This window comes from Azolla caroliniana, unplaced genomic scaffold (genome assembly GCF_043228905.1).
Source record: "Azolla caroliniana isolate FFs.n. ecotype wild unplaced genomic scaffold, voAzoCaro1.0.p SCAF_2, whole genome shotgun sequence".
Taxonomy (NCBI): domain Eukaryota; kingdom Viridiplantae; phylum Streptophyta; class Polypodiopsida; order Salviniales; family Salviniaceae; genus Azolla; species Azolla caroliniana.
The window spans coordinates 17060790-17087880 of NW_028230437.1; the positions used below are offsets into that span (position 1 = coordinate 17060790).

The 27091-nt window shown below is 45.3% G+C and overlaps 1 protein-coding gene across 1 annotated transcript; it reads right to left on the bottom strand.

Moving 5' to 3' along the window:
• Positions 1-951: 951 nt before the first annotated feature.
• LOC147867447 (putative protein phosphatase 2C 57) lies at positions 952-3270 on the bottom strand. Its single transcript, XM_087315236.1, has 4 exons — positions 3022-3270; positions 2309-2467; positions 1654-1865; positions 952-1520 (listed from the first exon to the last, which is right to left on the bottom strand). Exons 1-4 carry the CDS (start codon positions 3082-3084, stop codon positions 995-997), a joined length of 960 nt encoding a protein of 319 aa, XP_087171362.1. The 5' UTR covers positions 3085-3270; the 3' UTR covers positions 952-994.
• Positions 3271-27091: the final 23821 nt, after the last annotated feature.

Consider the following 27091-nt stretch of genomic DNA (forward strand, 5'->3'; position numbering starts at 1 on the left):
AAAAGCTTATCTTTGAACATTCGTTTGCTTTTTGAGCGTAAGTTAATATTTGGTTTACCAGCTTTGCAACTTTCAGTTGTATTTTTCCAATAATTTCACAATCCTAAATCTCAACATGTTCCCAGATAATAGAAGAAGTACATTGCACATAATACAAGTATCTGACTCCATTTGCTGATTCTAATACAATCATTTTAACGTTAAGGAATATTTTAGCACCATATTGTATGGTTTTTAATTAAGTGGACCCAACTATCAGTCTCTTCCACTTTCTGAAATTTCTTGTACAATTCAATGACACCATGCTGTCAATATCAAGAGCAAACATTGCCTCCTCTGAATTTGATTAGGAGCATACAGTTATCTCTCCACTGCCTTCGAATTATCAAATATTGTCAATGACACATGTCTTATTTATTCATCATAGCAGATCTGTTCTGTTCTGACAATAACAGTTTATTCGATCAACCCTACCATGAGGTACTTTATCCTGAATGTAGTTTTCCATATATCTTCTTGCACTTGATTTCCAGGTTTGATCCTTGTTCAAGTGTGAGGATGGGCAATCCAACTGTACACCACATTTCACATGTGTAACAGCAAACTTTCTCCTTACTCGTTCATATGGATGAAGTAGATAACGGTCTGAATTATGCGGACACAAAAGATATAGTGGATGTTTCCCATGTGATCAGATGGCATGCACCTCACTCTCATATTTATTCCAAACGCCATATACCTTTTGGTTCAATGAGATCACACCTTACAAATCTCCCCTGTAGGAGATTCGTTTCTCGAGATTCCAGAGAGATCTATATCTTAATTTGGATGCAGTCAGTAAACCATGACACATGCAAGTTACCACAATCCACTTTTTCCATGATCTTCCAAAGACGTGTGAGTAAATATCATAATCCTTTCCATCATTGCCTATGGATACTTGTGCAAAGCTCAATAAGAAAAATGATTTCCATAAAAGAAAAAACACAGACATTTATGCTCCATTTGAATGAGCAATTCTTCTCCGGACAACAAACTTCTTGCATAGCTCCGGCGGAGGATTCAACTGGAAGCAAACTGTAATAACGGTCAAGTTGTCCGATGAATTCCTATATAAAGCCTCGTTAACTAGTGCACGTGAACACTGCATGGGATCGTTGTGCCTTTGAAGCTCTCGGCGTGCAAACCTAATAGCATCCTCATTCTCAAAAACATCCCATAAGCCATCACACCCAATTATCATGAATTCATCATCTTCAGTTAAGAGGACCCTTCTCACTTCTGGCTCCGCACTAAGAGGGCAATTGGGCCCTTTCAAACCCTCCATATGCCAATTCCCAAAAGCTCTTGCCACACTCAGATACCCATTCAGGTATCCGTCATCTACATAACCTCCTAACTCTTCAATTCGGATCTTCTCCTCTAGTATGTCAGGCTTATGATCTCTTGACATTTCAATAGCCTTAGCTTTTCTGCATAGAAGAGCTCTACAATCTCCAGCATTTGCAACAATTACCTCCCTGATCAATAACCATTAAAGGTTTGTTAATGCAATTAATATAAATCACCATGCAATACAAAGATAAAGAAAGAAATCAAAATCACGTATTTATTATGGTTCATACAGTTTTCAGTTCTAGAGGAAAATCTAACCTTCCGAGAACTAGAACGGTTATTGCTGTGGTCCCTGATGCGAGATCCTGGTTCACGGAACAGGCTTCAGCGAAAGCTGCATCAGTTTGTAGAAAAGCATGATGTATGGCTTCCTCAATAGCATAAGGGAAAGCCACATCTTCCACAATATATTTAAGAAGCTTGTCCTTAACAAATAGAGCTGCATTCCTTCCATCATGTCCATCAAAAACCTAGAAGCATAAATAAGATATATGAGATGATTTCCTGTATACATGATTGAGATGAGTTAATTTCATCAACTTCAAATGGTTCAAGATGAGGTGATTTCAAAATCTACACATGATCCCATCTAACACGTGATCCTGAGAAGAGAGGATTATATCATCTAAAACACGATCTGAGATCATAACAGTTCCATCATTAAATACATGATTTGAGAGATAACGATTCCCTCTATACATGTTTTAAGATGATATGATCTCTTCAATACATGAGTCAAGATAAGATATTTTCCTTGATATGCTGAAGATCTCCTCTATGCACTATTCGAGATAAGATGATCACCTTTATAGACTATTAAGATGAGATGACCCCATCTATATGTGATATTCATGCTAAAAATGATCAAACTTATGAAAACATTGGCTAGCTAATAAGTATCATGTGGACTTACCCCATAGAAGGAGCCAGAACCTTTCCACGAAAATAGTGATCCTAGATGAGAAATCAGGTCATCAATAACAATATGCTCATCTTCCATCGACTTTCTTGTACCTTGGTCCGTCCATGCTCCCGAACGGATAACTGGTTTCATCTCCACGAGACAGGAATTCTTTAGGAAAGCAAAAGATAAGAGATTAATTAGAGATCCACTATAGAACCATTACAGCGAGAGTCATCATCATAGAAAGTCAGATTTTGAGAGACCCATTCTAAAGAGTTGTATCATAGGAGACCAACTTAAACCCATTGTAGAGAGATTCAATAGAGACCCACTATGTTGTAGAACCATTTCAGAGAAATTCATCATACCCCGCTATAGAGAAACTCATTAAGAACGAGTTTAGAGATACCCATTACACAGAAGTTCATAATCTATACATAGATCAATTATAGAGGAGTTCATAAAAAATAGCCGTCATAGAGAGATCATTATATTGAGAAATTCAATAAAGATACACTACAGGGACTCATTATAGAAGGTTATATAAAGAACCATTTATATAAAAATAGCCGTCATGGACCCAGCCAGATTCAGTATTTGATCCCATTATAGAGAGATTCATTATAGAATGATCCATTATAAAGGGTGAAGGATTAGCGCAAACAGAACAAACACAGAGGAAAATGCGTAAAGAAATCGGAAGACAGAGACGAGATGAAAACCTCAACAGAATTCTTTTGTTGGTTTCTTGAGTTGGAATCGCCATCCACTGTGCCTGCTGCCATTTGTTTTTTTTTTTCAGAGTCAGAGAATAGAGAGAGAAAATCTGTAGAAAGAAAGAGCAGAAGAAGCCCTAAAAGATATATCTCTATATTTGTTTCTTAAATTCCTGTCTGTTACGATCGACGAATGGGCTGTGAGAGAACCCTAATTCTAAGTGTGCAGAGAGGAGGAAGAGCCTGCTTCAAAGGAAGGATGGAATAGTTTTAGGAATCTGTGGAGTTAATTGTTTCTCCCGACACAGAGACAGAGAAAGTGAAAGAAAAGAGAATATACGAGGGAAGAAAAATAGCGAGAAGGGGGCTTCGAATGTCGGTTGCAGGCCAAGGGCATTTGGGGAAATACATATAAATCACACAAAGAGACACACACATAGAGAGAGAGAGAGAGAGAGAGAGAGGAGGGGTATTCATCATAATTTACAAATATTTATTCTCTTGTTGTTCGGCTTCTCATATTATCGAAAAAGAGAATCTTTGTAGTTAATTGTTTCTCCTACACGGAAGAAAGAATTCGAATGTCGGTTGTAGGCCAAGGGCATTTGGGGAAATACATGAAACCAGAGAGAGAGAGAGAGAGAGAGAGAGAGAGAGAGAGAGAGAGAGAGAGAGAGAGAGAGATATTAACGTCTTCTAAGGCCAAAATTGGCCCATGAGACAAATGGTTTACAACAAAAAATGGGATATTTACCCATTCATCGAAAGTAAATATTCATCATAAATATTCATTCTCTTTTTGTTCGGCTTCTCATATTATCGAAAAAGAAAATCTGTGTAGTTAATTGTTTCTCTTGACACACAGAGAATGAAAAGAGAGAATGTATGAGAGAGAGAATAGGAAAGCAAGCAAAGGGATTTCAATGCCAGTTGGAGGTCAAAGGGCATCTGGGGAAATACATGAAACTGCATAAGATGGAATTCCAAAACGCAGCTCAAACTTTCACACCAATTTCGAGACTCCTCTTTTTTTTATATTGGTTTTCCTTTTGGTTCCAACCTCCTTTGCTTCGATAAACAATTTTTCGCTCTTCCTAGAGTCACCTTACATCACATCGACTATCTTTTGAGTTCTGGTATTAACTAGAGCTTTCGTTCTTTCCTCATCATCCGTGCTTGCATCATTGTTGGTATCCCAATGATCTAGAAAGATCCCGAACATTCTTTGACCCGTTGACTTTCTAGAATGTTCAAAATCTTCTTACTCAACCACCTTACTCTTGGCTTGCATGAGCAACGAGGCTCATGTGAATAATCCCTCGCTAGTCTGATTGTTGACATGTACATAATTGCATATCATCAATTTCCAAGTCATAAAATGATGATCGCGTAAGATCATCTAGATGCTCCATGTTCAATTTGTTTCGTTTATCGTTAATTTCATTTTTTGCTCAAAGACCCCTCTCACACAAGCAACAATATTTTCTATATCGTATAGCCCTAATAGTTTCCCATTATCTCATCAAATTAGGGAAATTATCATGCAAATCCTTCATTTTGCAAAACATACAACTTCATGCAAGGTATAACATTCACAATTCAAATGCAACATATTAATAAAGCCATAACGCCAAAGAGATACACTCAACAAGCATTTGCACCATGACTTGTTGAGAGCAAACATTGACTTCAATAATCAATCATGAGTATGAAATTAGAATTTCCAACCATGTTTTTGCATTGGAATCCTTCACAACATTGTTGGGGACATAATGGCATGGACTAAATATTCACCACATCAAAGATAATAAGTCTTGATCTATGCATTGAGTTCATCTACTATCTTTTGAAGATGATGTTGAAACAATTGAATACAACTTTTTAGGATCCTTTTACATGAGGAATCATTCCCTTTGGTTTGGCATAATTTTGATTAGTCTTTTCCATAGGAATTTTCTCCACGTATGTATAATGCCATCCTTTTCCTCTATTCCTAAATATCCAACTTGTGCACATTTCCAATACTCAAATACATTGTTGCCTTAGCAAATGTTATCATTTATCAATAACACCTCTAAATTTTGGAAATAGATAGATCAAATTTAGCTCCAATAGAAGTTAGCTTTGTATTTTCCTTTTGAAGTTTTAAACTCAAGATATTCACCACATGCAACAGATATTCTATTATGGAAAAGCAAAATTGTACAATATATATACAAGTTTTATTGTACCATTATGTAAGATTCTCTTTCCTCCAAATAATTATTAGGGCCTGCACTATACTCACCACTCTTTCCATCACTTACCATGTGCCACACTGCCAAGTTCCAACAATGGAACATTGTCCATGGTCTATGAGCAACCAATTGCATTAACTCCAAGAGGTACATAATTTCAAATTCCTTTTTGAAGAGTTGTAAACCCATGAAAAAACTTTATTTGCTACCTTTTCAACAACCATGAGTTCACGAAGAACTAATGCCTCTCGATGAGCTATGCAATGCCCATTGAACAAATTAGGAATATTATAGCTCTAATATCACTACCAATGTTTGAAGATGTTTAGTCAATGGATAATCAAACCAATCTCCTAGAATCGAGGTATCAATGATTTAATAGTTGTTTGATATGTTCATATACACTTCTACTTTACCATTTGGAAACTTTAACAAATCCACAAAAATTGGTTTGTTGAGTGCCTCCATGTTGCAAGTATATAGCATACATAATGAGGTCTAGCTATGATCCATTATTAATGCTCTCATCTAGGATCAAAGAGCAATATGGTGAACTCAAAACCATTTCTACAACATGTTTCCTATGTTCGGTTCTTGTTTTGAATAACAAAAAACTACCCCACTTTAGGGTTAATGAGAAGGTTTATAGACAAGGGGGAGAAAACCTCCTAAAGAGGGAAAAAAAGTTTGTTCACACACATCACTATCCTAAGTGTGTTCACACACCACTTGTTGGAGTATGGTCGTCTTAGATAAAAGGACGATATAATAATCTAGTCTAGATCAGTAATACACATTGTGTACGTGATGCAAGAAGAAGATAGATATCAATGGAAGCTTGACAAAGAACAAAGAGAGAGAAAAAGAACCCAAGAAGCACAAATACAAGAATTGTATATTATTCAAATGGCAACAATAACATCCTCTTACAAAGTGGTTACAAAATTGGTTATATACTAACCAAACTAGGGCAACGTGCCCTTTATGCTATTTACAAGAATAGCCTAACCTAGTTTGTCCAATGGGGTAATATGAATACATCCATTATATTGCCGTATTCAACACTCCTCGTAATGGGCGTATTACAAAACAAATCGGTAAAAGAATAAACTAAAATTATAAATATAACAAAGAGATGGTGATATGTTGTCGGTCGAAGTTTGCACTCCCGTGCTGCTCCCGAATCGACCAAGACGAAAGTCACCTCTATGCCCGATTCGACCAGGCCGAATTCATCGTTGTGCTCGAATTGACTGGACCAAAAACGTCAATGCCCAGTTGATGCTAAAGTGAGCGAAACCGGTCGGCCGAAAGACATTTGGTCATCCCATCTACAACATTGTCAATTGTAAAGATCTTCTCCAAGCTAAGCTTACCTTTAATTACATAGACCTGAACAAAGTGATATCAAACTTCAATATGTTTCGAGTGTTATGGTGTATTGGATTCTTCGACAATGTAACAACCCCCGAACTATCGTTGAAGACAACTGGAGCCGAATTTGGATTCACTTGCCGAAACATGTAGGCCAATCGACCGAGCCATATTTTGAATACAATTTTTGTGTGTTCTACTCTCTGTGTGTGTTTCAAGCTTTCCATTAAACCTACATATATTTTTCTATTGCTATTCGACAGAGCCGGTTGTGTCTATATGCTCTGCATGTTAACTTTTACATGGTATCAGAGCGAGAGGGTTGAGAATCCTCAGCTGCCGACAGAAAGAGCTTAGAAAGACCAAGACCTAGCTTGTGATAAAGAACAAAAATAAAGAAGGAAAGAATGGGCAGAAGCATGGCAAGCTCGCTTCCTATAGAAAAGCTTGACCAGAGCAACTACACATCTTCGTCGTAAAAGATGCACCAGTACTTGTTGGGACACGACTACTAGAGTTATGTAGAAGGAGCAAATGAAGTAGCGCCAGAACTGGCACACAAGGACTTCTCGATATGGGAACAAGGAGCGAGTAGAGTGTTGTACTGCCTCGTGTATTGTGTGCACGACAAGACGCTAGGCTATATCAGAGACGCAAAAACACCGACGGAAGCCTGGGAAAGTCTAGAAAGGATTTTTGTCGCCAATACCACGGCCATGAAGTTGCGGCTCCGGCAAGATCTCAACAACATCCGGCAAAGGGACATGCCAGTCACCTACTATACCACCAAGATCAAGGAGATCTACCACGCACTAGGGTCCATCAACGTGATAGTGGATGAAGATGAGATGGTGCAGATCTGCGTCAGTGGTCTAGTGTAGAGGTAAGGGCCAATCCGAATGGCGATATGCACCCGGGAGAAGCCACCGTCCTTTTTCGACTTGCAATCGATGCTAATGGTCGAAGAAAACCATGCGAGTGGGTCGAGGACCACTCAATCGGACAACTGGATGCTATATACAGAGGTGGATCAGCCCCGTGGGTGTCACGGACGAGGTGGATCGGCATGCAACAGAGATGGGCAACAAGAGCAGGAAAGAAGGCACAAAAGTGGTGCTGAGAGCAGTTCTGGACCCTTCACAAGCAGGGGGGTCAACGTGGCGCCGGAAATCGGCAATCAAAGAATGAAATAGAATGCTGGTATTGTGGCAAGAAAGGACACCAAGGGAGCGAGTGCTGGAAGAAGCGAGCTGATTCGGACAAATCCGAATCCGGCAAAGCCGAACACGGAAGTCGGCAGAGATTGCATTATGCTGAAGGGTCGGAAGGACCCAAACCCGGAAAAGGGCCAACCTTCGTGATGAAGCACAAGGCAAACTTGATGAAGAAGACCACGATACGTTGACTCTGGAGCATCAAATCATATGATGAGCCATGAGGAATGGTTCTTGTATCTAGAGAAATCGGAGCAACCGGGAGTGGTCGAAACCGGAGACGACACTTCGCACCTGATCGAACATGTCAGAGGAGTCCCCCTCAGTTATGTTGGACAAAAGAGGAAAATCGCCTGACTAGGGAATGCAAGTTCAATTCACCCACCTCGGGTGCTTCATTGAGGAAGAGGGCCAGATTATTGTGCAAGGGCGCCGGGATGGGAGGATGTTCATCCTCCACACCAATGATGTTGACACCGCTTTGTTTGCAAAAGGACAAAAAGTCGAGTTGGATATCAACTTATGCCACAAGCGGACCGACCATGGTAATTAGCGGATCGGCCACGTCAATTACCAGAGGCTTCAAGAACCGCAATTGAAACAGATGGTATTTAGATTGCCGAAATTTAGTGGCCAGAAGGCCCAAATTTGTGAAGCCTGCTAGCTTGGGAAGCAACACCAACTTCCATTCCCCAACGAGTGAAACAGGAGCCGGAACAAGCTTGACTTGATACACTTGGATGTTTGGGGACTGACACAAAATGTGAATCTTGGGGGGAGTCGATACTTTGTCTCCTTCACCGACGACTACAACTGACACACGTGGATCTACCTCATCGAGAAGAAAAGCGAAGTCTTCGATTGTTTCTGAAACTTGAAAAGCCCTATCGAAAGGGAAATAGAGAGGAAGATAAAGTGTCTACTGTTGGATGGCAGAAAAGAATACTTTTCCGGCCAATTCAACTATTATTTGCAGTAGATGGGAATTCATAGAGAATTTGGCTGTAGATATACGCCGGAGCAAAATGGCGTAGCCGAGCGGAAGAACTGGTCAATTGTGGAAGCGGCACAGGCGATGCTAAAGGAGAAGAGCATGCCCAAGTTCTACTGGGCCAAAGCGGTCCAAACCGCGGTCTACATTCAAAATCGGATTGGGGAAAAGGTGTTAGCACATGAACTGTATATCGGGTGGAAGCCAAACTTAAGACACCTCAGGGTATTTGGTAGCATAGCCTATGTGCATGTACCGAATGAGAAGCAGAGACAGCTGGACCCGAAGTCGGAGAAGTGCATATTGGCTCACATGAACAGAAGGGGTATAAGTGTTATAACCCCCAGACCAAAGAAGTCCGCCTAAGCCGCAATGTCGAATTCGACGAGTCGAGATCATGGTACTCCCTACTAACTCCGACTACAACATCTGACAACTCCAACCACCCGATCACTAAGGATGAGGTCAGTAAACTCGACATGATTTGGGAAGAAGAAGAAGAAGGAGATATTAGTACTCTCGAGGAGAGTCTGATTTCATCCCGGTTGAGTGGGCCGAATGAAAGACCGAGTCAAAACGACTAGTCTTATGAAGAGTCGACGAGTAGCGAAAACTCGGCCGTGCAATCCCCGCGCAAGGAACCGAGGAGACGGTTCACGCGAGAGGAAAAAGGGAAGAAGAAGATGTTGGAATACGGCATAGACAAGGAAGAGTCGGACTAGAACAAATCTGACATTCGAAAGCATGAAGACGGACCTTCGAAAACGAAGGCTGAGTCGGCCAAGAGGGCCTTAAAATCGGCGAATTAGAAGTTATGCCAATATACCCACTAGAAGAACCCCGTGATACAGTACTGGTATAATGAATACATGGTGCACCATTATGCATACATGACAAAGGTGGCAGAAGTGCGTGAGTTAGAGAGCTACGCATATGTGGCAAAAGTCGCGAATTGGTGTGCCGCTATGGAGGAAGAAATGCGGGCACTCGATGCCAACGCCACATGGGGCCTGGTTGACCCTCCCTGTCACTACAAACCGATCAGCTCCAAATGGGTATACAAGGTAAAGTATAATGCCGACGGTTTGGTCAACCGGTACAAGGCACGGTTGGTGGCCAAGGGATATGCGCAGACCCACATAATTGAATACAACAAGACCTTCACACCAGTAGCAAAGATGATGACGATTCGTGTGTTTCTGGTAGTCGCAACGACGAGGGGGTGGCATCTCCACCAAATGGATGTGAAGAATGTGTTTCTTCAAGGAGATCTTGAAGGACAAGTATATATGACCCAGCCCCCCAGATTTCAGTCAGAGATGAACAGGTCGCCGGTGTGCTGACTCAAGAAGTCACTTTACGACCTGAAGCAAGCCCCCTGTGCTTGGAACTTGAAGATCACGGAACAGTTGCATAAGATGGGGTTTGTGGAGTCCAAGTCCGACTCTTCATTGTTCATCCGGTGTCGTGAAGTAGGAATGCTTCACATTAAAAGTTTACAATAAGATAAATACATAACTAAAATAAAAAGAATCTGAGAATTATAATGTAAAAACCATCACAAGAAAGAAAGAGGAAGAAAAGAAGGTGAAGATAATAAACAATCTTCAACATATAAGAGAAGATCTAGCTTGGCAGTTGTGGTGCTCAACTTGCAACGAAAGGGCGAAGGTTTGAATCACATCCTCATGGAAAGATAGAAGGGAAGATTGTGGTCTACTATCAAGAAAGAGAAAAGTGGTTACTTGGTGAGACAAAGTTCGAAGGGCTCGCAACCATTTTCTAACTCTTTCATGAAATAATTATAAATTTCTTATATTCCTTCAAATATCATTCTACATCCTATGTTGTCATATCTTATTGATCTCTATTTACTCCAACTCTACTCTTTTCGTCTCTTCCGTCCAAAATCCCAGTGATTCCTTCCTACTTTCACATTATCTTCTGTCTTAGCAACTCTACGCTTTTGGATGAGCCACGCCACGCCACGACACAATTTGGTGAACCCGAAGTGAAATGGGGAAGTATAAGAGACAATTGAAAGTGAAGAGAAGTCAACATGGCAAGTACAACCACAATGGATCCGGTAAGGTTGTTTATTGAAGAATTGAATCAAGATCAATTATTTCATGCCTTATGAAAAGACCGAGTGAAGATTGGTTTGTTTGATGGCACAAATATTTCAAAGTATGTGAATATATATTATGATGAAATGGAAATGTTTGGTGTAAATGATGTCAATGCGATAGCAAACTTTTATAAATTAGTGAACACGGAATTAAGAGATAGAATTCGTGAAATACAAACATTGCATAGTTTGAATTGGAATGCATTCAAAGATGCACTTGTGTCTGAATATGCTCATGAAGATTTCTCTCGAGTTACTATGCGTTCATTCCATGAATGGGTCTTAAAAGAAGATAAAGGATTATCTATGGCTAACACAAAAAAGGAATTTGATAGATTGTATGGACACTTAAAGCCAAAAGAAAGAAATTGTTTGGCTTGGCAAAAGGTTGGTTTATTTTTGCAGGCAGTTGACAAGAGATCTAGAAAAGAGTTGGAAGTTATGCTTGAGGTACCAAATACCAAAGATGGTATAACTGCAGATTGGAATGAGGTAACAAATGCTTGTAATAAATTTATGAAAAGAATGCAAAGGAATGGTGCAATGCTACAAATACCACATGTGGGAATCACGAATCGGCTCGAGCAAAACAATAAAGTTCAAAGACTTGGTCGAGAACCATCACATGAAATGGTGCATCAACCACGAGAAATGGCCAGAACTAAGAGTGAGTCTTTGCTTGAGGATTTAGTTCAAAGCATGAAAGATTTAAGAATTAAAGTGGCCAAGTGCTTCAAGGTCAAGGGAACCATTTTGGCCTCGATGCATGTGGTGCAATAGTCTTGAACATCGATTACGTGATTGTGAAGAATATAAAGACATGGAAAATCGAGACTGGGTCTATTGGAAAAATGGTGTCAAGGTTAAGTTTGAAGAAGCTGAAGCAAAGAAAGCTTCCGCAATGTACTACTCGGCAATGACAGGAATTCGTCTCGATGACATGCCATGTTGATCATCATTCTGGGAGAAGGTTGTAAGTTCCACACAAAAGCAAAAGCTGAAGATGGAAGACCTTCATGTTGCTAGAGATTCTGTAATGAAAAACACTAGATGGGATGGTTCGGTAGTTGCTATGACAATCTATGCACAGATGGCTGGATGATGAGATTGTCTTGACAAAAAAGCATGAAACAAGAGAAAGCAAAAGAAAAGAGATGGACGCAAAAGTTGAAAAAGGAAAATTTGGTCCTTATGTCTGATATTGAAAAGGATACAGATTTAAATAAAATTTTAGAAACAAGAATACTAGACAATTGAGTAGAATTTACACTAAGAGAAGTGTTAGGTATTGCAAAAAAGGAATTTCATGATGAAATAATTGATATTGTGCGAAGAAAGAAGCAAGTTAATGAGTAGGTTAAAGAGACAAATCCGAAGTTGGCATATGAAGTGGTGAGTAACAAGTTAAACAATATCATTGTTGACTATCAATATGCATCAACCTCAATTATAAGTTCAACAGATGCAAGAATCCACTACTCTCACAAATGTTGGGCAAGAGCCACTACTGAGCATATGTGAAGATTGAAAATGTTTCAGACCCGGTGATGACACTTATTGATCGTGGTTCTGAAATAAATATAATGAGAGTTGATTTTTACAGGAAAGTTAGATGGCCAATTGATACTCAGCATGGTTGGTGAGTAAAAGCAGCCACATCAGTCATCGAAGATTTATTTGGTGCATGCCTAAATGTAAAGGTTATTATTGGTGATATAGAGGTAGATCAACATTTCTTTGTGTAGGAATGATCTACCTATCCAATAATCTTGGGGCAACCATACATCACAACAGTACGAATGGAGACCAAAGTCCTCAACAATGGTTTTGCCTATGCGAAAATCCGTAGCCAAGATGGACGACGAACTATATAGTTTATGAGAGTTTGCCCAAATCATGAGAGGAACAAGCAAGAGCTTCGCGATCAATCATTACCAAAAGAGTCTCATGATTTTAATAATTAGGTTTTTTACTAGGACTGTTGCAAATGAGGGTTGCAATAGTCCCATTATTAAAAGACCCTCATGTAGGGCATTACAACATATGAATAAGTCATTTCATGTTTTTGAAAGTGGGGCTATATGTGTGACTAGGATGTATGAATGCAAGAGGAACTTGAAAAAGAATGCTAATTTGTTTCAACAAGCATTAGAGGATAATGGAGTACTTGAAATGGAGGAATAGATTGAAAGTGTTATGGAAGAAATTTCTTTTGCAAATACTATAGAAGAGGTAGAAATGTATTTGAAAGAAGATGATGAGAGTGTTATAAAGGTACATGTAAATTCAATTGATAGGTATAACTGTAAATATGAAGAAGTAGAAAGTTTATGTAATACAAAATACAAAACAATAGATAAAAAGATCAACTTGCTGCAGTACCATTACCTATTGGTAGTGAAGAGAAGATGGAGGCAACATCAACTGAGCCTATGCTTTGGCCAATAGAGAAGATCAGACATCACTTCACTTTGGAGACAATAAATAACTTGAGAATCGGAGGGGGTGAATTTCTTCTACAATCAGAGATCTCGACTTTCAAAGAAATGATCATTAGGCATGGGAAAGCGTGCACATTCAAAGCTGAGGAGATTGGTTGTGTAGATCCAAAGGTGGTGATGCCAACAGTAATATTTACTATCTGTCATATTCCTTGGAATTTTAAACCTATTGTAGTATCGAGAGCTCGATTGCCTCAATTGTTGGAGCTACTGAAGAATAAAGTCAAGATGAAGATTTTAGAGCCGTCCAATGCATCATACTCCAATCGATGGTTCATAGTTCCAAAGAAAGATGGTTCTCTAAGATTCATTCAAGATCTACAACTAGACAACAAAGTCACAATCCAAAATACAGGAATTGGACCGATCGTTGATGAATTTGCAAAAGCTTTTGATGGGAGAGTGATTTACTCTATGGGAGACCAATATTTGGGATACAACCAATTTCAACTAGCAATTGATAGTCGCAATATTACAACAATGAAAACACCAATTGGGTTGGTTCAAATGTGCACTGTACCTCAAGGTGCGACAAATTCAATTGCTCATATGATGAATGCAATGGACAAAGTTCTACATGAGTACATCCCAAAGGTAACTATGCCATTTTTAGATGATATTCCTATTAAGGGATGCTTAGAAAGAGAGAAAGATGAGACTATGGTTGGAAATGGTTGCAGAAAGTTTGTGATGGATCACATTAATGATTTTGAAAGTATTTTAAATAATCTTGAGCAGGTACATTTGACACTATCAGGAAGAAAGTCAAGCTTTGGACAGAATGAAGTTCTGATAGTTGGTCATATGTGTGGGTGGTATGGGAGGAAGCCTTCACCGATCAAAATTAATGCAATACAAAATTTGAGGGATGTTTGTGAATCGGTAATAGAGGTGAGAAGATTTTTAGGTGCATGTGTGTTTTATCATATTTGGTTATCACACTTTGCACATGTCTCAGATCCTCTCTACCAACTTTTAAGAAAAGGGAAGAAGTTTATTTGGACTGATGAACATACACAAGTTGTTCAAGAAGATGAAGAGAAACATCGATATGCTATCAGGTTTGGAGCAAATATATTGAATGAAAGACAAAGAAGTTATGGCAGCACAAGTTAAATGAGAATTGTGGGTTTGCTTACTACGTTAAAAATAGATAGAGGTTACTTGATTGGAGCTAATGTAGTGGTTGATACAGATTGTTTGCCACTCATCAGAATGATAGCAAGTTGCACGACTCTAGATATTGCAATGCTTTGGTGGATTGCGTACATCAGAACCATGAATCCAGAATTATGACATATAAAGGGCAAAGAAAACCCAGTTGCAGATATGATGTCAAGAGCAAGGTTCATAAATGAAAAGGTAATGCAAACTGAAGATGAGAACTGGGCAACTACAAGCCATCAAGTTGCTCATCGAGTATCGATTGAGCCTTGTAAAGAATCGATGGTGATTCTTGTGTAGCGGAATAGATGTGTGTTATGTGCGTATATGTGTGAGAGAAAAAGAGAGGAGAGAAAAGAGAACTCAAGATAGATAAATGAGAGGAAAATAGAATACTCAAGAAGAAGGTGTATATTTCACAAGTAGAATAAGAATTACAAAATGTAGCATAACAAGGAGTCAGAACCGACTTAGTATGAAGTGTGAGGAGGGTGCTTTATATATAGTCACCCTCTCTCTTCATTAACTAACTACAACAACCACTTTCTCTCTTGGGGAATGTGAAGACTCATAGTCATGGGGAATATGCAACTCATTAGTTATGTGTCATAGAATATGATTCTATGACACATAGTTAATGTGTAGAGAGTAGTGGTGTCTCTCTTGATCTTTGAGTAATCATAGATTCTCAAAAGGTTTGTTCACATGTTGCACTATGTTGAGCTTGATTCTCAACACGCCCCCTCAAGCTCAACTCGGGTCGGTTCCTTTTGATTGATGTCCGCTTCGGTTGGTATCCGGTTCGGACGATCTCCAGTGTTAGTTTCGGCTCGTACCTGGTTCACACGGTATCCGGTTCGATTCCTTTCGATTGATGTCCGCTTTGGCTAGTATCCGGTTCGGACGATCTCCAGTGTCCGCTTCGGCTCGTACCCAGTTCGGATGGTATCTGGTTCTCGCTTGTACTCCCCCTCAAGCTTGGCAAGTCAGGGATCGTCAATCCAAGGTCTAACATGAATTGCCAAAGATGTCGACTATCTGAAGATTTGTGTGTTGATGTGTAGAAAATCGACATCTCCAGCCTGAACACGCTCTTGAATGAAGTGGTAGTGGACTTCAATATGCTTTGTGCGTGCGTGGAACACTGGGTTCTGAGCCAGATATATATTGCTCATGTTGTCGTAGTAAACGGGAGTCAGATCCTTGATGGGAACGCACAGATCCTTCAAAATCCTCTTGAGCCATACGGCTTCACATGCAGCTACGACTACCCCCTTGTATTCGGCCTCCGTACTTGAAAGTGCGACGGTAGGTTGCTTCTTACTACTCCAAGATATTGCTCCGCTACCGAGCGAAGAAAAATCCGGAGGTCGATCGTCGATGAGCTCTGTAGCTGGCCCAGTCGGCATCCGTGTCCCCTTCGAGTCGAATTGGTGTGGCTGATGTATAGAGGATGTCGTAATCCATTGTGCCGCTCACGTTGTCGTGAAGAATTTCGGCCAGAGGCGGAAACCGGGAAACATTGGCTACATCGGCGGGGTGCAGTGTGTGTGCTCACCCTTGTACATTTAGTGTGAATAACGAGGGCGCCTTTATGGCGCCGAAGAGTAGTCAAGTCGGGACAGACGATCCCATGTAAGTCGGGATTTATCCCACATTGTAACGCATCCCTCTCCTTGTTCTATAAAAGGAAGGGAGCGCCCTTTGTAAAGGGGTTGCCCATTTTGCGTTAGAGGGTATACCGTTAGATTTAGGGTTAGTTACATTTCTTCTTCTTCTTCTTCTTCTCCCGCCCTCGTGTTCGCTTAGGTTTTGCTTCAGCTCGTCTCCTGCGCAAGACCCCGCTCGACGCGACAAGCCCGTGAGCTCCCTGACCAGCGGCTTGGCAGCTGACGACTACTGTAACCTACCTTGGTCCGGCTCGAAACCAGGAATGTATTCTTCCTCTTATATATATACATTTGCGTCTGTTTGTGTATATTCGCGTCTCTGTTGGTGTCGGGTGCTTCCCCTTTCCTGCGTTTCCTGTACATAAGGGCGTGAGCCAAGTCAGCCTGTGTGTGTGTGTGTGCGTGCGTGTGTGCGTGCGTGTGTGTGTGCCAGTCGGTGTTAAGTGCGCGTCCCCTCTCTTTCTCTCTCTCTCTTCGGTTGCCTCCGGTGTGCTTCTGGGATGCCCCGGAAACGGTGAAGTACGACTTCCTACGCTTCGTCACTCTCTAGTCCAAGACCCCCGTGGTCCCGCCTTTCTCCATGCACACGCGTAACAACGCGACATATTTGGTGAACCCGACGTGAAAGGCGGCAAGGGAGGATGAAGTCGGAAGACGACGACCTCATGGTGATGGTGGCCGAAGTGGTGTTGGAGTCGGCACGAGTGGTGATGAGGCGAGAAGCAGCGCAACAAGCGGTCGAGCAAGTGGTCGAAAGAGTCGGCCGTTTCAACGGGGACAAAGTCCCATCTTACTTGGAAGCCTATAATGCGGAAATGGAGGAGCGTGGCGTAGACGAGTCGTTGAGGCTGGAGTTCTTCTGTCGAGTCGTAGCTGTCCGGATGCGTGCGGAAGTAAAGAAGCTCTATGAGGCTCATAGTTCGTGGGAGGCCTTCGAAGAGGCGCTCCTGAAGGCATACGGAGGACGGCGGAAGAGCCGGGGACGACACGACTTTGACCAGTGGGTAGCATCGGCAAAGACCCACCGGGGCGCGACCAAGGCGTTCTGAGAGTTCGAGCGACGGCTTGCTCGGCTCCCGGAGCGGGAACAAGGTTTGGTGGGGGCGGACAAGGTCCTATTGTTCATCAGGTCGATCGATCGAGCGGAACGGGAGGCCATCGGGATTGAGCTCGAAGACGATGATGGAGCGAATGGGCTTACGGAGGACTGGTCGAAGGTCGGAAGGGTGTGCCAACGGCTAGACAACGAGCGAGCCGAGAAGGCTAAGAGGAAGGTATGTGACGATGTGCCATCACAGCGGGAAGAGGCCGAACGGCAAAGAGAGTCAGCAGGGGTCGGCGTTGGGGCCAGGATTGCGGAGGCGTACACAACTCTCGAGGCAATGCTCGAGGAAGAGGAAAGACCGAGGCCGCAAGCCGAGACTGAGGAGACGGACTTGCCCCACGCGACGGCGTAAGATCGGTGCGACGGTACCACGGGAGAGGGTGCGGAACAAAACGCCCTCTCGATTTGCGGAGATAGAACGGCCAAGGATGAGGCCGAGATACAGATCGCGGAACCGGATAGTTGGGACCAGCGGTTCCGGGCGTGTCAGCCCGAAACCCCGGAAATCGGAGAAGCAAGCCCAGGCGGGGCTTGCGCGATCAGTAAGAAGACGACCGCCGACCACGAAGAGTCGGTGCCTGCGGACAAGGGCGTAAAACGGACAGGCGATTCTTTGTGTCTTCCCACACTTGCTCCCGAGATGATGGCAGTCGGGCCCAAGTGCCCACGGGAGTCCCAAGCGGAGGAAGGCGGTGGCGAAAGACCACGAATCACCGGTGAGACGATACGGGGAAGGAACGGACGAAAGCCCTCGGACGCGATTCCGGAGAACTCGGCATTCGGGCTCGTATGCGCATGTAAGACCGAGGAGATGGATGGCGGTGCCGAGGAGTCCTGGCATGATGCCAACGAAGATGGATGGGAAATGGCTTGTGAGGAGGCCGAGGATGGACGCGGCACGAGGAGATCGGCATTCCGATGCGGATGGAGCAGAATCCGGTCGTGGATCATTCGATCGGGGCCGGATTCGGCATGAAAGTGCCGATACGGAAGAGGGTGCGGGACGAGCCGCCCTCTTTTACATGGGGAGAAAGACCGACCAGGCGAAGGTCGGGAATTGGAAAGGAAGGTGATCAAAGGTTCGGAACGAGTCTGGCAAGATCGGCATCGGAGCCGAAACTCCGGACATTGGAGAATCAAGCTCAGGCGGGGCTTGATTGATCACAGAGCGGATGCTATCCACCGACACCACTAAAAGGGGCGGTGGCCCGGACGAGTTGCAAAAAGACGTTGCGAAATCGGTTACGCCACATCTTATCCGGAGACTTCGGCTGTTCGGCCGACGGGGCAACGTCAGGCCGAAAGAGATGAGAGATGGAGGCGAGAACGCGAAGAGGAGAGAAAACGACGAGTTCGGGAGAAGTACAAGGGATGAAGAGGGGAATGAAGACCGTCCCTACAGAGATCCTTACACCGATCCGGCTGTCGGCCCAAGTGCCGGCGTGAGTCCTACAGGAGAGATCGGTGGCGACAGGAGAACGGGACCCGACAATACGGAGAAGGACGAACGGACCCGGACGAGAACCGGGCGGAGCGGACTCCCGGATGACCATTCCGGGAGGGAGGAAGAGAGCAGGCCTACGGAGAGGCCGAGGAGACGGTACGTCAGTACCACGGGAGAGGGTGCGGAACAAAACGCCCTCTCGGCATGCGGAAAAGGACGACCCGGGACAGGGTTAGGAAGACAAATCGGACGCCCAAGGAGGATCCTTCACACCGGTTCTAGAGACTTCGGCAGTCGGCAACGCGGTCGACGTAAGACCAAGATACTGATGGTGGCGGCGAGGTGACGAAGAAAAAGGGCTATGGATGGGCGGTCTACGGAGATCCTCACACCAATCCGGCGGTTGGCCCGAGAGCCGGCGTGAGTCCTATAGGAAAGGACGGTGGCGGCAGGGGAACGTGACCAACAGAAGAGAATGGCGAAGGGAGCGGAGCAGCTGTGACCTTACACGCACCGATTCTGGAGACTCCGGCAGCGAACGATAAGGGGAGGCGTGAGACCTAGAGTAAGGGACGGTGGGTGCGGCAAGGTGGGCAACCGAAGCCAGAAGGGGAGGTCCCACGAAGATCCTCACACCGATCCGGCTGTCGGCCCGAGTGCCGGCGTGAGTTCTATAGGAGAGGACGGTGGCGGTAGGAGAACGTGATCGGACGGCAAGAGGCGACGAACGGCAAGGAGGTATGAGGCCGGCGAGGTGGCTACGAACCAAATCGGACCTTCCGGCAAGGTCAGTGAGCATAAGGTGTGTCGGGCCGGAAAGACACACCTAGGACGGAACAAGAGTCTCGCAAGTGGCCATCGCGGGCCGGATCGAAGTGTGACTACGGGACAGTGTTCGGCACGGGCGATGCCGAACAAAGGAAGCGGAAGATGGCACAAGGGAGTTGCCGGGAACGAGGTGACAAGTGCCTAGTGGACTGCACAGGGTCGGAGTCAGGGGATGGCAAGAGAGGCCGGAGGAGGATCCTCCACACTCGCTTCGTAGATCTCGGTAGCTCCGTCGAAGTAGCGAAGACTGACACGGCAAGCCAGGGTGACAAGCTGGTGGGGCGAGGGGACGACGGCAAGCGGAAGACTCAGGACTTGTTGCAACAGCACGAAGACGGGAAGGGCCAAGCAGGCTACTACGGGGTGTTCCTCAGATGCGGAGGACACCGGTATGCGGGTGAGCGGCGATGCACGATTTGGCCGGGAAAGGGGCCGACAAGGCATGCAATGAACCGGAGTACGGCATAGGCAGTGCCAAACAACGGACGAGGGTATGTGGCACGCGGAGGGGCCGGAGCGGAAAGGCGAGCGCGGAGATAGGTTGCGCGGTTCAGAGGTAGCGCGTAGAAGGTCAGAAAGCATCCTCCACACCGTCCGGAGACCATGGCGGTTCGAGCCGACGCGGCGATGTAAAGAGCATGGGGAAGGAAGGTGGTGGCGAGAGGACGAAGGCAACGCGAAGCAACATGGGACGACAATCGGGACAACACGAATGATCAACGGAGGCCAAGCGGGCCACTACAGACTTTCCTCAAGCGGAGGACATCGGGCATACGGCGGGGAGCGGGCGTTCATACGGCCGAACAAGGGCCAGCGGAAGTACGCGTACTACGGAGATCGCGGCAGAGGACCCATCGACGGGTCGAACGAGCCTACGGGGAGGTAAGCGCGAAGGAAGAATCGAAGCCGACGGATCAAGCCGGTAGCGAGCCGGGATGCGGATCACGGAAGACCGGTTTCTCACGGCTGAAGGGAGTTGTCAGATTTCGACATTTGAAAACCGATTTGATGAAGATATTGCGTAATCTTCGAATGCAAAGCACGCGGTGCTTGCTTGAGGCCATAGAGTGGCTTCTTGAGTCGGCACACGGCTTTTGGATAAGTACGCGATTCGAAGCCGCGTGGTTGTGCCATGTATACCTCCTCTTCTAATTCGCCTTGAAGAAAGGCGTTCTTTACGTCCATTTGATGGAGGTGCCACCCTTTCACCGCTACGAGTGCAATTACGGTCCGCACAATCGTCATCTTTGCCACCGGGGCAAATGTCTCCTCGTAGTCGACTCCATGTGTTTGTGCGTATCCTTTTGCTACGAGTCGAGCTTTGTAGCGGTTTACGGAGCCGTCAGTGTTATACTTCACCTTGTAGATCCATCTGCAACCGATCGCCTTCTTGTGTGGTGAGTGGGGAACGAGATCCCATGTTTCCTTCTTGCAAAGGGCCCGCATCTCCTCGTTCATTGCTTCGACCCATCCCAGGTCCTTCATGGCTTCGGAAAAGGTTTCAGGCTCCCGTACTATTGCTACCTTCATCATGAAGGTGTAATGGTACGCCATATAATGGTTGTCGCCGAATTGGCTTACGTGGTTCTTTTCACGCGTGGATCGGCGGAGCTTCTTGTTTGCGGATACTAAGGATTTCTTCGCTCCATTTGTCCAGATGTCTAGGCCTTCAAACTCACTATTGAGGGAGTGAGTTGATTCGTTGCCGTGGAAGTGATCGTCTTCATACTCTGGCATTTTCGCCTTCCCTTTGTCCAGCTTCGGAATCGGCCGAGATGTGCTTTGATCGCTTGGAGGCTCTTGTGGCCCACTAAGCCTGTCGTAATCGGGCTTTCTTCGAACATGAACGTGAGCCGATCTTTGGCTTCTATCTCTATTTCAGCGGATTCCGGGTCGAGCGGAATCAGAGTCGAAGTTGTCTCTAGTGCGTACCAAGATGTAGACTCATCGAAAACGACGTCTCGACTTACTCGAGATTTTCGAGTTGAGGGGTTATAACAGTTGTACCCCTTTTGCTCTAGTGAGTATCCTATGAGGATACATTTCTCCAACTTCGGGTCAAGCTTTTGTCCCTTTTCGTCGGGGATGTGCACATACACAATGGAGCCGAATATCCGAACATGTGATAGATCCGGCTTCTTTCGGAAAAACTTCTCGTGCGGCATGAGTTCATGCACAATGGATGTCGTACACCGATTCATGAGATAGACGGCCATGTTAGCTGCTTCCGCCCAATATGATTTTGGCATGTGCTTTTCGTTAAGCACAACCCATGCCACTTCGATGATGTGCCGATTCTTGCGTTCGGCTACTCCATTTTGTTGTGGTGTATGTCGACATGAAAATTCTTGTCGAATCCCTTCTTTTCGAAGATAGGCCGTAAACTCATCCTAGAAATATTCTCTGCCTCCATCCGATCAAAGGCATCGTACGTGTCGACTCGTAACTTTTTCGACTCCACTCTTGAATTTTTGGAAGTTTCCGAACACTTCGTTCTTTTGCCGCATTAGGTAGATCCAAGTGTGCCTAGAGAAGTCATCGATAAAGGTCACGTAGTATCAGCATCCGCCGAATGTCGCCGTTTGAGCCGGTCCTCATACATCGGAATGAATTACGTCGAGTACGCCTTTGCTTACATTCCTCTCCTTCGGAAATGGATGCCGATGTTGCTTGCCGAATTGGCAAGCCGCACATACGCATTTAATCTCTCTCTCTTTGAACGTCGGGAGTCCGATAAAGACTCCTTTCGATTGCATCGCCTTGAGCTTTTGAAGGTTGATATGGCCAATCCGCTTGTGCCATAACTCTATGTCAGACTCGGCTTTTGTGCCTTTTGTGAACATGGTTGATTTCATCTCGTGCGAGTCGAGAATGAACATTCGGCCCTCTCTTCGTCCGTGCGCAATGAGTTGGCCCTCTTTTTCGATGAAGCAACTGCCTTGATTAAATTGTACTTCCATCCCTTGCTCAACAATTTGGCCGACGGAGACCAAATTCTTCGTAATGGTTGGTACATGCAAGACATTTTTAAAGTAAGTTTGCTTACCTTCTTTTCCGAACGGAACATTGCCGATGTGCCGAATCGGGTGCGTAGTGTCGTCTCCGGTTTTGACATAGCCAGGTCAGTCTGACGCTTGAAGTTCTCGGAACCATTCTTGATGCGACATTATATGGTTAGAGGCACCGGAATCGACGAACCATACGTCTTCCGAACCGAGTCACTAGTAGAAGTAGAGGCCGGCCTAGAATTCACTCTATGTCTCATTACGAATAATCCACCGTAGTTGTCGTACTCGGAGTCGCCGGCGTAATTGCTGAGTTGTCGACTAGTGGAAGCCGACTTGCACATCTTCTTTCAACACTCTTCTTCGCGGTGGCCGACTTTGCTACAATATCCGCATTCGATTGAGGTTTGTCGCCTTGAACCGGAATGGTGGCTCCCCCTTCTTTCGAAGGTTCCTCGATGGCCTCCATCTTGTTGCCGTAATTGAGAGTTGTTTTCGTAAATCGGGCCTCATCCTTGGTCGAATCGGCCTCTTTTTGCACGATCGCATCCTCTTCCTCCGTCCGAATGCGTGTAGAGCATGTGGCCTTCCAAGGCATTTCTCCTTGTTCGAACATGATTTTCTTCAACCAACAACATGGATTGAAGATCGAAGCAGGAGGGCGGATTCTCTTGTGCTAGTATGACAGTCCGCATTGCGTCGAACTGTGGTGCAAGGCCGCCGAGGCATATTTGCACCATTTCTTCATCCTCCACATTGACGCTTATTGAGCCGAGTGCAACACAAAGCTCCTTGATCTTCAAGGTGTAGCTTGTGATGGATGTATCCCATTGTTGGATGTTGTTCAACTCTTGGCGGAGTTGAAGCTTTCTCGCGGTCATGTTGGCGGTGAAAATCTTTCGTATATTCTTCGACGCTTCCTTCGGCGTCTCGGCTTCTCGAATGTAGCCAAACATGTGGCCATGAACACATGTCGCCAAGCAATACATCACTCGGCTTGCCGTTGGCTTCCATGTTGCGTAGTCGGCGTCTTTCGGGTCAGGTCGGTTTTCTTGTGTTCCTTTGATGTAACCCCAATAGCCTTGGCCAACAAGGTATTGGTGCATCTTGTACTCCCAAGATGCGAAGTTGTTTCGGTCCAACTTCTCGCTAGGGAGAGCGCTCCCCATTTGAGAATTCATTGTCGATTAAGCTTCCTTTCTTCTTTTCCTTCTCTCTCGAACACGAGCTATGTAGTGGTACTACGATAGCGGTGAGCCGGTTCTTCATGAACGTCGGCGTAGAGCACAACACACGATCACGATGAGGCGAGTGGGTTAGATCGAGCTACCAAATCCCTCTGATTCCATGTAAAGAATCGATGATGATTCTTGTGCAACGGAATAGATGTGCGTTATGTGCGTATATGTGTGAGAGAAAAAGAGAGGAGAGAAAAGAGAACTCAAGATAGATAAATGAGAGGAAAATAGAATGTCTTCACGTCGAACTGCTCTACCTCGAGGTCCATGCTTGCCGCTATGCTCAGCACCGTCCGGATGGAAGTCGTCTTCACTACCGGGGCAAATATCTCGTCGAAGTCCACGCACTTCTTCTGCTGGAACCCCTTCACCACGATCCTGGCTTTGTACCTTGGAGGGTTGTCGGCATCTCCCGGTTTCAACTTGTACACCCACTTGTTTTGGAGTGCCCTCTTTCCTTTTGGCAACTCCACCAAGTCATACGTGTGGTTCTCATGCAAGGAAACCATCTCGTCCTGCATGGCACTCAACCACTTGAGGCTATGGGTGTCATCCTTCGCTTCTTCGAAGCTTTCCGGCTCCCCCTCATCGGTCAACAGCACATGCTCTGCATCTGGAAATCTCCGGGGGGGCCTTCTCTCTCTGAGAGGATATCTCCGTCTTTGGCTTTCAGCAACCGGCTCCTCTACTTGTTCTTCATCCGAATCTGATTCGGGGTCTTGGCTGGTTCCGGTTTCAACTTCGTCTACTTCTTCTTCTGCCGGTTCGGTATCCTCACCGTAACCGGCTGGTTCCTCGAGTGTCAACCGGCTCTTAGCCGGGTGGGTCCGAATCTCATCGGAGTTCATTATCTTCTTCTCTGACTCCCAGTCGGCAAGAGTCTTGTCCTCCATGAAGATAATATCTCGGCTCCGAAAAATCTTCTTGTCAACCGGATCCCACACTCAGTAGCCGAACTCATCATCGCCGTATCCGAGGAATATGCATGGTCGGGTCTTTGGATCCAACTTTCCTCTCCAGTCCTTAGCAACATGCACGTATGGGAGACACCCAAACACCTTCAAATGCCGGTAGGACACTTCCTTACCGGTCCACACCTTTTGCGGCGTGTGTCCATCCAAGGGCACTGAGGGTGATCTGTTTATCACATACGCCGTTGTCGACAGCGCCTTAGCCCAAAACGTCTTGGGTAGTTTAGCATGTGCTAGCATATACTCCGGACCCTCTCCATTATGGTCCGGTTCATCCTCTCGACTAGCCCGTTTAGTTCCGGCATCTTCGGCACGGTAAATTCGAGCCGGATTCCCTTCGAGCGGTAGTACTCCTAGAACTGCCCCCGATATTCCCCTCCGTTATCTGCTCGAACCGCCTTCAGCTTCCGTCTGGTTTCTCTTTCCACTCTTGCATGGAGCTCCTTGAAGACGGATAACACCTGATCCTTCGTCTTCAACGACACGTTCTTCACCGGAATGAGGTTGTCATCGGCGAGCCTCTTCATCCCCTTCACGCTCATGTGACACAGTCTCTTGTGCCACAGCTCATCGGCAGTGTTGGAAGCCACGTTCACTTCTTCCGGGCATAATCGGGCATTCATCAGGTACAGTGTGTTGACCTTCCAGGCCCGAGCCACTATTAGGCTCCCTTTGCTGAATTTCATGACTCCGTTTTGGATGCTACCCGTGTAGCCCTCATCATCTAGCTGACCGGCTGATATCAGGTTCAGTCGAACCTCCGGAACGTGTCAGACATCCTTCAACAACAGCTTGCATCCGGTTGGTGTTGTCAACCACACGTCTCCTGTGCCGATAATTCGGCATGTACCTTCATTCCCCATCCGGACACAGCCGTGATCACCAACTGTGTAGGATGAGAAGCATTTCCGGTCCAGGGTAAGGTGGAACGACACTCTGGAATCAACAACCCTCGTTGCCGGCAAGGTTCAACTCACTCTCCTCGGTGATGAGCATCAACTCTTCTTCACTTGCCGCGATTGTCGTCATTCCCTTCCGATTCGGTCCCCTCCGATCTTTACCGTTCCGGTCTGGTGTCCGCTTCGAATCGGTACTGTCGGTTTCCTTGTCTTTTTGGAAGTGCCGACAGTTCTTCTGGAAGTGTCCCGGCTTGCCGGAAAAGAAGCAAGTAGGCCTCCCCCTTGACTTTGACTGTGTCCCCGACTTTTTCCGGTTCTGGGGGCTACGGTTCCTTTGTCTTCCGCATTCCGATTCGGTAAGGAGCGCTTTGGAGTCGAAGCTCGTATCCTTGTCTTTCCGATGCGCCTCCTCATCTAGCAAGCTCAACTTCACTCTTGCTAGGGATAACCGTTTCCCTTCCGGCCCGGCGTTGCCCAAAGTGAAAACCAACGTCTCCCAACTATCTGGGAGGGAACCGAGCAAGAGTAGTGCTAGTACCTCATCGGCGAGAGGTACTTCCAATGATGTTGCCTGGTGGATCAGCCCCTGGAAGGCATTCATGTGCTCCGCCATGCTGGAGCCATCTTGGTACCAGAGTCTTACTAGCTTCCGAAATACCGAAACCTGATTAACAACATTTTTGTTCTTAAACATAATGTCGATCTTCTCCCAGAGCTCATGAGCCTTGCTCTCTTGATTGAAGCACCATATGTACGTCGTTGTCTTCATGTGCATCACCTCCCATATCATGGTGTTACCCGTTCCTTTGGGTGAACACCTTCGATAGATCTGCGGCTATCGGTATTCAAGGGCGTGGTACGTGAAGGCTCGTAACAGAGGCGTCGTGAGGGAGAAAATGATCAGAGATAAAACACTAGCGAGATCTTGATAGGCGTGGGCAGCGCTGAAATCATAAGTATGAACCAAAACACAGACACATGGAGCAAAATGGGCACAAATAAGATATATTACTGCGACAGAAAAAGGATTATAGAACACGGCCTACGGCCGGTGACCTTACAGGATTATCTAGTTACGATGGACTAAGCTAGTGCTTTCGCCTATATTTTTCTCTCTCTCACTCTGAGGTATTGGACCTCGTTTAAATAACGTTTCCCCTAATACACAGCTGAGCCGTCGGTGGCTCGTGATACTCCGACTCGGCGCTCGGTTACACTACCGTCGTTTTCTAATTTCCTAATTTTACATTTCTGTCCTCTGGACAACACCTGGCACGCCCATGGGACAGGACCTTGTCCGTCGGACC